This window comes from Zonotrichia albicollis, chromosome Z, assembly GCF_047830755.1.
Source record: "Zonotrichia albicollis isolate bZonAlb1 chromosome Z, bZonAlb1.hap1, whole genome shotgun sequence".
Lineage (NCBI taxonomy): Eukaryota > Metazoa > Chordata > Aves > Passeriformes > Passerellidae > Zonotrichia > Zonotrichia albicollis.
This window is the reverse complement of record NC_133860.1, coordinates 59,407,489-59,419,621: the sequence shown is the minus strand read 5'-3', so window position 1 is coordinate 59,419,621 and position 12,133 is coordinate 59,407,489. Positions and strand designations below refer to the sequence as shown.

Here is a 12,133-nt window from a genome sequence, read left to right as displayed (position 1 = left end):
CTTTCTTTTCTGTCCTCTTCTGTCACACAGCCTCATCTCCTATACCTTTCCCTCCTACTGGTACCTCCTTTTTGTCCTGTGTGGGAAGTGATTCACCTCCTTCACCCACCAGTACCCAGCCTGATGTTTGGTCTAGCAAAGACCCCGTAAAGGTCATGTTGTTGCCACCTTTCCTAAGTGACCAGGCACAGCATGTTAGTGTCCGGGGACCCTTCCACCTCTTCTGCCAAGCCACAGGTAAGTTGGAGGACCCCTGTATAAGCCAGCACTTTCTGCATTAAAGGTTTAGCTATGTCACCATGTATGAATCTTAACTTTTGTGATGTTTGGGAGTGGGGGGAAAACAAGAACAAAGAGAGGCATTATCAGGATGCCAACATGCATCAGGGTGCTAATGTGCTCCTACCAAGAATAAGTCACTGCAAGTACCGTGGTGTATCACAGAGGCTCTGATTTCAGCAATCACTTTAGTGTGTTGATCAGCAGTTGATTTTATTTGGCTCACTTGCATGCTGAAGGAAGTCAGTGAATCAGGATTACATATGGATGTTTAGCAGCCAGGTATTTTCATTGTCAGAGTGTATGCAGTTTAAGAAATGCACTTTTACTGAATTTGAACTTAGCATATTTTGTGGACTAGGTCAGTCATTCCTTTTTCCATCTTATTTCCAGTGGTGAAGTACATACAGTAATAACTTCCATTTTGTAGCAGATATATTATCTGAGGTGTACAGGAGGACAAAGATTGTTTTTTTCACTGCAATTCAGCTTTTTTCCCCAGTTTTTGTTTGGTTTGTTACAAGTTACAATTTGTAATTGCTGGTTTAAACTAAGTATGATTTAATGGATCAAAACAGGTCTTTGTATGTAACCTTATTCTTTAAAAGAAGAAAGTGTATAGATTGAATATAAAAAGTAGTGTTGTTCCATATTGGCATCTCTGTTAGTGTTATATGGAAGAAGATCAAAATGCTTAAGTCTTTATTAGCATAGATCTTAACAAAGGCACTATTTGTATTTCAGTGGCTAAAAGGAACAACAGTGGGATGAAGGCTCTTTCATAGACTAGAACAATTCAGATTGGAAAGCACTTTTCAGCAGTAATTTGTTCACTTTTGCAATAGGCAATTCGGAAACTTGGTAGTCCACTATGAAAAAAAAATTACAGTAGCACAGAAGATGTAAACAGTTTGATAATTGTGCTACAGGCCTAGACTTCATGTTAGAATTACTTTTTTTCATCCAGCCATGCCCATCTTTACGTGATGCTGATGCTGCTCTTAAAAGTTGTCAGTAATTGTATTTGCCCTAGTAATCCATTTAGGAAGGAAGGTACAGTGTCCTAAAGTCAGCGTTGTAGCGGGTGAATACTGGAAGAAACTCTTAACAACCCCCTGAAATCCAAGGGATACAGTAATAGCACAGAGTGGGGCCAAGGTGACCCAGCTATGGAAACGCTTCTAATGCCTGTCAAAGCAGGGAAGGACCGGACTTTGTATTATGGATAGAGTTTTTGCTCCCTTTGGGAAGCAAGGCAATTGGCTGACACCTCACACTCTTCTCTTACCCAGAATTAACGATTTCAGTCTCTTGATTTGAAAAACAAACAAACCACCAAATGCAGACCAGCACACAGAACTGGTGCAAATATTTGCATCTTTCTGGGTCCTGCACGTGAGGATGTATGAATTCATCTTGGGTGGGGGTGGCTAAACAATTGCTTTTGCAAGGAAGGTCTCTCTTTGGATTTGTTCAAATTTGTTCAATGTCAGTTGATATTTCTTTATACTAACATAGCTTTAGTGGAACATGATTTCTCTCAGCTATGAATATGAGGTAAAATGTGTTTGCAAGGAGCAAAAGGGTTAAATAAGACTGGCAGAGAGTTAAACGTTGTGCCTGGTTGTCCGCAAGAAAGGATATGGCATCAGTAATTGTATGATGCAAATACATAGATTGCCACATCATCCAGTAAAACCTCAAAGCCTATTTTTAATTAAGTTTCTAACTTAATTGTTATTTTATCAGAATTGCTGAATCTCTTCCCTTTTTTTAATTGTAAATATCTGTTTCAAGCTGTCTGGAAACTCAGCAGGAGCTGGTGAGTTATTTTGTTCATCTCTTACTCATCCCACATGTTTTAACCTGAAAGCTTGCCTGGGGATAAGTCTTTACAACCTTATAACTGGCTCATTTCCATTAGGTAAAGTTAAGTGGATACAGCACGAACAGCACTAGTGGCAAACTACTATATTTTTTCTGAAAAATAAGTTTTTTCAAGCATGGAATACTCCTGCTCTTCTGGAAAAGGGAGGAATAAATCTCCCTTGGCAAATTTGCTCCCAGTTTGTCTCTGCTCCCCCAGAGATTCTCACATTCTCCAGAGACCTGTCTGCCGTATGTGAATGGGCAAACATTAGGTTTGTGTGCTTTCTCTAATATAAGTTTTCTCTCCCATTACAGAATTTTAAAAACTTTTAGAGGCAGTTCAGGTGAATTTCAGATAAATTGAACAAATTACTGCACCATCTGGTTCAGGGAGAGACAGTGAGTTGGTGGTGCACGCACTTGCTGTATAATTTCTCTGGTGTGCTCTGCTATAATTAGGTATAGTAGGAACAGGTTTTTTCCAGAGTTTTGGTTTTGCTGGAAGATGTTTTACTGGCACCTCCTCCCCCAGCTTTAGAGTAGTATCTCCATGTCCATAATTTCACAGACAAAACTAAAATATGGTGAGTGTGCTGTGCAATAGTTTAAATGCTTTTATAATCAAACACTGAAGAACCCTGTGCTTCACCTCCATATCAAGCCTCTCTGTGTACATGGTGTCAAGATGATATCCTCCCTTGATTCGTCTGTAGCTGGAGATTTTACATTTTGGATTGTTTTCATTCTTGGCAAAAAAAAAACCCAACAGTAGTTTCGACATAAAAGTTCTGTGAACTTGGAAATACACTTTCAAGGAGTTACTGTTTAATGGAGATACTGAGATAGGTATCTGATAACATGTACAATGCCTGTTCCCTGTGGTTATGCTATTTTGGGAGTACAAGAAAGTTTCCCACATCTGTGGAAGAAAAGATCCATAACTTGCAAGAATCATAATTGCAGGTAGATCACTAGAGATTCTTCTTTGGTGGAGCCTGAAGAGGAAAGACATGCAGAAGGGTGGGGAAATTTTTTTTTCCTCAGGGGGAGGAGGTCACCTGTCAGAGACTGGCTTACCCATGGAAATGAGTAATTCATTCTTGGGAGAGGATTTTTTGCATCATTTGCATGATTGCATCAGCCATGGTGCCCTGGGGTGGTCTGGTGTGGTGTAGAGCTCAGTCAGGAGAGGCATGGAGGTGTGCAGCAGCCAGAACAGAATGAGCCTGCCTAGGAGTGTTCTTTAAAGTGTCTGTCCAGAGTGACAAATGACAGCATTTACATTGCAGCATATCACTATCTTAGAATTGACTTTACTTGAGTTGTTACTTCTCTGTTCTTAATAGAGCACCAATATCAAATAGCACTTTTTCATACACTTGTGTTTTATAGCCAGTTGAAGTTGGTAAGGGGCTCTTCATTACAGCTTTGGAGAGATATAATATTAGTTTTTGAAATGTGAGAATGGTTTAATTGGTAGCCTTGGAAGGAAAAGCTCTGAATCTTCTAGGACAAACCAATCCACTGAACAAATATTTCAACACTTTAGAAGATTTTCAAATTTTTATGCAGTATATTTTGAGATTTGAGCAGTGATGCTTTCATGAAGCAATACCATGACTTAAATCTGTATGCTTAATAAATGGCTGGTTTATCTTCCTGTGGGTAAGTTTGCACGTTGTTAAACAATTTCATATCCCACTTTATTAATTGTCGCCTCAACAGACCTTTTATCATGTGCTATTTGACTTAATTTCACTGTATTTGGCTAGTTATTTCTTAGCCGTTAATTTGTAATTTTGTGGTTTTGTACCTCTTTTTTCAGTTATTTTTGCACTGATTATACATTGCTTAACAACACCATGGCACTATCAAACCTTTCCTGTGTGCAGATCTCTGACATGCCACATGTTTATTATTATTTAGAATGCCTTTGGAAAACCAAATGAAAAATTAAGATTATTCCTTTAATATATGACAGAAAAGGACTTGGAATATTTATAAAATTGGATAAATATTGCAGATCCATTTTGCATCAAACTCACAGACATTACACATACCTTTGGTACTTTGTGTTATCTTAGGAGTGTAATTTTCGTACTACAATGCTGGCATTTATTTTTTCAGACCTGGGATCTGCTGAGACCCTCCTATCTAAGTCTACATGCAAAACCAACAGCATTAAACACCTTTGTAAGTGCTGCAGTTACCTGAGCTGTGATGTGAGCTTTATAGTGATTTCAGGAATAAAATTGAAAATTAATTTTTATTAGTGACATGGATGGTGCATTCTTGAATTCTGGCACCAGCATCAGATTTTGAAACATTTTTGCAAAATTTTTCTTTGTTGTGCAGTTTAAGGTAGAAAGACTGTGGTCACAGTATGAAAAATCTGGAAGGGTGTGCAACAAGAAGGCCTTTTTGTTTATGTTTTTGTTTCAGTTTTTTTTTTTTTTTAAATTGTTGTTGCTTTTGGGATTATTTTTTGTTGTTGTTTGGTTGGTTGCTTTGTTTTGTTTTAACTTTATATTAGTTTTCCAGTAAAGACTAGAATAAATTTAGTGTGAAAGTAATTTAAGCATAAGGCAAATTAAAAAGTATCAGGCATCAAATTTAAAAAGGGGAGAACAAGAAAAAAACGAAGTGGAGCCAAAAGCATCTTGTGATTTTTTCCTCAGAAGATTTCATTAGTTTATTGTTTTCCTACATTTCACAGCGTGCAGCTGATTGCACTCGTACAGGTTTTTCCTGCAGAATGGGTAATAAGGTGCAGTTGAGAAACATGTTGTGTGGCTTTTAATAGTTTATAAATGATCAAAACATAAAGAAAGGCCCTAAAGTACCTTGGGAGATTCAGTCCCTTAGGAGCAGCAGCTGCAGCCGGCAGTGGTCCCTGCTGTTGCAGTGTGTGTGGCACACCCGTGGCTGCACGCCTGCTGCAGCGTGTCCCGTGCACACCAGTGGTGTTCTGTACGCTCGCTGCTGCATCTTGTGTCAGCACAGGGCTTGGGGAAACAAAGCCCTTGCATGGTTTTCAGAGCTTTCCACTGGTAAAAAACCCAGGTTTTCACCAGTTTTTACCCTCACACACACCCTTGAATAAGCCACCCTTTTGAGAGAGCAGCTTGTTAAGAATTCTGTTGAGGCCAAGGCAAAGAGCTGGCGCCTCCGTGCAGGAGTCCCTCTGTGAAGCAGCACCTCTGTTCAGTTGTGTAGTTCAGCTTTTCAGCTTGCTTGGGGATTGGGTGCTGCATGGGCTGTCAGCAGAGATGGACTGCCTGGGTCACAGAATGGCAGTATTCATTCGAATTTCATGTACACAATTCTGGGGGACTGCGAGGGAGCAGAATCTGCACCAGCCTTTGTAGTGTGACTAGGTATGAATGAAAGGAGAAGTTTGCTTCACACTGGGGGCTTTGAGACCCAAATGCCTTTTAGGATGTCTTCTATCAGGAGGGAGAGGGATTCACTTAGGTGTGTATTTTCTTCTCTCTACCATTTGTTTGCAGAAGTTTACCTGACCTTCTAGTTTAGCCTTTCGTTTTTTGCAATTCAGCATAAATATTTCAGCTTTTTCTCCCTGCCAATGCGGAACTCTTGATTCAGTAATGTCTCAGCTTGAAGCAGTACCCTGGTAATGACTGCTACACCCTGGCCATGATTGAGCACCTGCATTTCCCAGCCCTGCCTAGTGAGATGTGATGGATTTGAATCTGGACCATAACCACAATTTTAGGCTGTTTTCCTCAGAATATCTTTTTACCCTCTGCCAGCCAGGATTGCAGATGGACTACCACGTACACTTGTCTTTCTTCCCTGTGAGAGCTACAGCCTATAGACTTATAATTAATAATCCATTGATGTGATAAACTGAGTACTAATTTAGAACAAAGCTGTCATCTTTTTTAAACTATTTCAACAGAAACTGCTACTAGAACTGTCTCAGCATATTGCGTGCATTGTCCCCACAGTGGAGATGAAAATCTCATTTCCATCTCTTCAGTTATCTTCCTGCTAGATTTACCTATCAGACAAAGCAAAAGCAGTAGTTTGTGTTCTCTGGAGAACAGAAGTGATTTTTGGAGAGCATGTTACTCCCTAAAATATTTTCTCCAATTTTCTTCACTTTATTTTAAAACCTAATGTGGTGGCATTGTTAACTGATAGGATGGCAAAAAATAATTAGGCAAACACAAAGTGCCAGGGGAGGTTTAGGCTGGACATCAGGAAAAAGTTATTCACAGAAAGAGTGATTTGGCATTGGAATAGGCTGCCCAGGGAGATGGTAGATAACGTCATCATCCTTGGAAGTGTTTAAGGAAAGACTGGATGTGGCACTTAGTGCTGTGCTCTAGCTGGTAAGGGGGATGTTAGGTTATAGGTGGGACTTGAGGTGGGACTCTAAGGGCTTTCCCAACCTAGTTAATTCTGTGATGCTGTGAAAGCAGAACATTTGTTTGTTTGTTTATTTTGGTGACAGTCCCTGGTTCTAGCTTACTAGTGCTTCATCAGATTTTTTTTCACTATTATCCAGGTTCCAATTGCAAAACCTTTATATGGACACTCCTCAGTGAGCATGCAGATAAATGCATGAACAGTTACAAATTGCATATTTCTCTAATGGGGCAGTCAGCTGTGTTTAAATTCCACTCTGAGAAGATGAAAGCTGTGTCCTACTTGCACCTACCCTAGAGTCACTAGTGTAGGTGCTCTGCACCACCTCTAGTGACGGGTTGCTGCTTCCAGCTCTTATGTGGTTCACGTTCCATAGGAAGCACTTCCTGCTTTCCATCTGCCATAATTAGGCTGCATCAGCTTGTGGTGTTGATGTTACACAAAGGGATGGGTAATGTAATGAAGCACTAGGTGTCTGACGGACCTTTTGCATTCTTCAGTATGAAATACTTGATATTGGAAGTAATATTCTCTGGCATTTCAGAGAGGTCTGTTTTCTTGGCTTCTTATTGGCTTTTTTTCCATTGCTGTCAAGCTTGTCTTCTAGAATGAATTGCCCTGATGTAACAATCAAACACCAACCAATGAAAGTACAAAAAAAATGCACCCCTGTTTATAGGGGGTACAGGCTATGTAACTTGCACTCTATTTTCAGAAAACTGCTAAAATGCTTGTCTCAATTTAAATTGATTAATTGCCCACTTTTCCAATCATCTTCCTTCTGATGGCTTCACTTCATACTGATTTATTATTCGGTGTCTGATCAGCAGCAATGACTCATTCTCGTACAACTCAAGAAACTGTGGCCAGCCCTAAATCTTTCGTTCACATACTGAGTAGTGCTGGTGGTAATGTTTCATATTAATGATTGACTAACCTCTTCCTGGCCTAACTTTGATGTCTATTTAAAAGAAAACCTTCCTGCATCCAGATTATAGTGTCTTTTAAAAACTTAATCCCTGCTCCAGATGAAAGCTTCCTGTATGATCTTGGTTTTCAGAAATCTTGGATGTTTGCTTCAGTAGAATTCTGCAAAGCCACAAGCTTGATAACAAGCATTAAATCCAGGTGCCGTTCTTAATCTGATGCATGTGGTGAGCTTTGAAAGACGTTTTGATGTGTATTGGGTTATACAAAGGAGGATTTTTGTAAACCTGAACTTCCCATCCCTGTGATAGCCTCTGGTAGCAGTGCTTTGTCTAGATTATAGGAATTTGTGTAAAAGACTTTTTGTTACCCTGGTAGAATTTCTGTCTGGGATACCTGTCAATTATCTTCACTGGATTTCAATTTGCTGTCAATTTGCAGAAATTATTAGCTGGAGTGTAGGTTTTCTGATGGTTCCTGCTTGTGTATTAACTCTCCTGTCTTGGAAGTGTTTTCATGAATGTGGGGAAGTCTTGTTCAAATGCTATCCTTCTAGCTTCAAATGCTACCCTTTAGAAATGAGGGAGGCCTTGTGCTGAACCACCACCAGTGGTAGCACGGCTCAGGTTCTATAAGGTAGCTTCACTTTTGAAATGTCTCCACACTCTGCACATGGCAGCGCATGGCTAGTGCTCACTCTTGCTCCCCTGTCGCTGAGCTCTGCTTGATCCATAATCTACTTCTTTTAAATTAGTGTTTCCAAGCTGTCTTGAAAACCATATGTCTATTAGGATGTGATGCGTATATGGCAAATGCTTAATTTGGTCCAGCTTAGCAGGGCACATCCCCATGCTGCTCTGAATCTGTAGCTGTATACTTCAGTCCTTTCAGTCTGGTTTTATTTACTTGATTCTTTTAACCTTAGGTCACATTTACACCAATAACCCAGTGAATGCATTCAGACTGTGGGTGGAAGATAACAAGCAGTTCCAGTGGTTTGAGTTTCTGTGCTAACAATGGTGGTTGAATTTTTTGTCTCATGGAAAATATTGAGAAATACTCATCTTTATACTAAATATGTGGTTTTTGTAACCCAGCCTGACTTGACATATATCAGAGAACCCATTGTGCTGGCAGAAACTACAAGGGTCATTACTACTCTGGCCATTACTACCTGGGCATTATCATTTCATTCAAACTACTGAAAACAGAGAAAATGAAATCTGTGTGGGAAAGAAGCAAGTGCTGCCACAGACACTGGAAATTTTGAAGGCCTTATGCAAAGAAAAGGGTAATTCAGATAATGACGCAAAGTTTCTTGTATTTTTGTTTGATAACTGTTAAATTCCCCTTCTAAAATCATCAAGGTGGTGAAGTTGATTTTATTTAATCATGTGTAACTAGTGTAGTTTATTGAAGCAATGTTTTTGAAGTTAACTGTTTGAAATGTATTTCATGGCTGCTTAGACATAGTTACTTATGTACCTGTCCTGGTGTGCTGTTTAATTCTCTGTTTGAATATTATGTTTTAATAAAATGACTTTCTTAAAATCTTTCAAGCATTCCTAACATGGATGGCAAAGTAAGTAGATCAGATCAGAAACTTGTATTTTAAAGGTTGCACTAGACATGTAAAAACATTTGTATTATAATGACAGTTAAGAAAAAGCAGAGTATATGTTTTTATTATTTTCCTTTAGCTTCAAAAATTATTTCCCTAAGCATTACATTGGAGTCTGAATTTCTCACCATAGAGTTGTAGAAAATTTGCATTTAAAAAATGTGATTCAAAATTTTTGCAGATGAAACTGTCACAGTGTATTTTTTTTATTGATCCATCCTGAAAATGAAAGTAGAGAAGGTAATTGCCTGAAGGTTGGAAACAAGCTGCACTGAAACAGGATCAGGAAACCCTGAGTACTGCTTGCATCTAAATTTTGCTGTCATCCAGTGTAAGTGGGGATGAGTGTGTATCTCTGGGGATTTCCAGTGCTTCTGACTGCACAGAAAAACAATGGAAGGGTAAAATTGCCTAGCTGCACTTCATAAGGGGCTAATCTGAACCAACACAGCTTGCAAAATTTCATGTATAAGGAAATTGCTGCATTTTAATCTCTTGGTGAAATGTGGATGTAAGCTGAAATTTTGGCAATTTTCTAGCACAATTGGGATCTTCAGCACTAGAAAATAGAGCAGGTTCTCTGGTGTGAATAGTACATTTGAAATAAGTTTAGGGAAGTGTCCTGCACTAAACATGCTCCTTCCTTGCATGTCTCTAAAATGGCACTTAGAGATTTTGATTTTTTTGCTGTGCTTGCACTTACCATTCCTCCCATTTGGCCAAATTCCAGCTTCAGATTTAGGTTACAGAATAATTTGTCCCTGGTTCCAGACTTCCCATGAACGTAGTGATATGTAACCTATCTGCTGTTAACTGTAGAATGAGTGCAAACATCCATAAAACACATTTGGAAAGAACGGGTATGTGCTAGACCAGCTGTTTTCAGTCCAGTGTGTGCTTGCCCTTTCTGCTTTGTTAGAGCTGCTGGCAGCCCTTCAGACTGTGCCACTTCCCTCAGAGAAACTCCACAATGCTTTAACTAGATCGTGTCCTCTGTCATTCACTCTTACCCTTACTGCTAATTTATGTGTCCATATTTGTGGGAGATTTGGAAATAAAACTTAGGAATTATGAATTTGCCATGATCTCCTTTTTACACAATGTAAAAATGTCTACTATCTACAAATACCTAATATGTACACAAATGTAAAAACTATTTGTGTTTTTTTTTCTGCATGATTATCTAAAACTTAATGACAGAATTGTATTTTTCTAGGGAAAAAATGCCACATCAACTTGCAATATGAAGTGCTCACAGTAAAAGCCGTAGTAGGCTCTGTTCAAGATATTTGCAGCCATAGTTAATTTTCTTTTTACCCCAAATTTCTCTTCACATCTTCTCTTGCTAAGGCTAGTCTGGATCCTAGGCCCAGAGGGAGAAATAGTCATGTTTTAAACATAAGAATTACCAAGTTCTTAGCTTGGCCCAGATGTCTGTATTTTAAAATGGAAAGCTTCTGATGCTGCCAAGTGCACTTCAAGCTACCTTGCTAGCTAGTTTTCTGGGAACAGCTGTTCTGTCCTCCAGGCTACTGTCAATCTTTGATTTATTCAAATGTTGCCCTTGCAGGTTAAGACAAATAATAGTAACAAATCTAAAAAATTAGTTTGCTCTTTGTTGTTGATCCAAGGTTCCTTCAAGTTCTGTCCTGCTTAAGTGCCTGCTGTGCCTACTGGTTCTGTGCTTTTTCCAATTCTTCCTCTTTTCATTACTAGTTCCAGTATCTTTGACGTGCTGAGTTCTTGAACTTTTCCCCTCCTGGCCTTTTTTTCAGATCCTGCGAGGCATGTCTCAGGTGGTGTCAGCTGTGAACCAGGACCTGGGTTGGGCAGCAGTAGCAGTGTGTCCTGGTGCTACAGGAGTTGGTACAGGCAGATGGTGCTGGTGTTCATCACTGGCTCTTACTGTGTGTGCTAAGTTCCCTGTTGTGAGATCCACACAGAATTCCTCAATACAAACCCTCAACTTTGGCTTGAACCTAAATTTCCCGTGCTAGCTCCTCTCAATCCCAGGTTTTTGGTACTCAGAATTTCAGCTGAAGAAACCTAAGAAACGTTTCTATCAACCATTTATGTTTTTAAGCCTAATCTCGACGTGATGGGGTTTGTTTTCTTTTACAAAGACTCATCTTCTATTTTCTTACAGAATAACCTGACATTTTCACAGGTCCAGATAACTCCCACTTTGTCTGGAGGAAGAATGGACAAATGATGAAGGCATGCATCACGGAGCAGTCTCACATGCTGCTTGACGGCAGAGTGCATGTTCTCAGCTGGGTGAAAGATTCAGTATCAGAAAACACAGAATACAGATGTTCATTCATCTCAAAAGCTGGGAACACAACATCAGAAGTGCTGGTCACAGTGGGAGATAAAGGTAGGCTTGTTTCGAGAGCATGCCATGTTTGGCCTGACCCTGATATGAGTAAAGCTCTGTAATACTCACCCAGAAAATGTGCATACCTGAAGATGGTAACTTTTGCCTTCTCTATTAGTGTGCACTTCATTTATGGAAAGGATTTAGCAGCATAAAAACTCCTTCTTCTACACCCCCCCTCAAAGGACTAATGTAAAATAGCAGTTATGATCTAGAAATTGAACCAAAACCTGATAAACTAATTCAAAAAACCTGAAAATCAGATGAGTAATGGAGAGCTACCAATAAGTACTCTGACAGAATTCTACAGGGTAATGTAGAGAAATTCTTTAATTTATAAGGACTTAAGGAAGTCATATGGTAAAGATAAGCTCCCACTATGCTGGATTTTAAAAATTGCATTATTTGTAAACCACTTATGGTTTGGATTGAGCAGGGTCATTCCGTCTGCTCCATTTGGACACTAACTAGGCAGGAGGGCAGTTAGGTAACTTCAGCAGCTGCAGGGTTTTGTGGCATCAAGACTGCCTGCTGCAATTAGTGCTTGAGACCTTACACAGGTGTAGAGAAGATCTGAATAGTCCTTAAAAAAACAGCAGGAATTTTATTTGCAAGATGAAGGAAAAATTAAGAAGCTGGTTTATACCAAATGTGAGTCTGTTGAG

At 39.4% G+C, this 12,133-nt stretch overlaps 1 protein-coding gene across 15 annotated transcripts in view; it reads left to right on the top strand.

Annotated features, from left to right (window-relative positions):
• The window catches only part of SEMA4D (semaphorin 4D), a 103,859-nt gene that overhangs the window by 84,250 nt on the left and 7,476 nt on the right, over positions 1 to 12,133 (top strand). For 9 of the 15 annotated variants that reach the window (XM_074533178.1, XM_074533172.1, XM_074533175.1 and 6 more), the window contains 3 exons: positions 31 to 237; positions 4,276 to 4,341; positions 11,259 to 11,468. In XM_074533178.1, coding sequence (XP_074389279.1) covers positions 31 to 237; positions 4,276 to 4,341; positions 11,259 to 11,468 — 483 coding nt within the window. The other 6 variants (XM_074533186.1, XM_074533180.1, XM_074533183.1 and 3 more) reach the window with 5 other exon arrangements.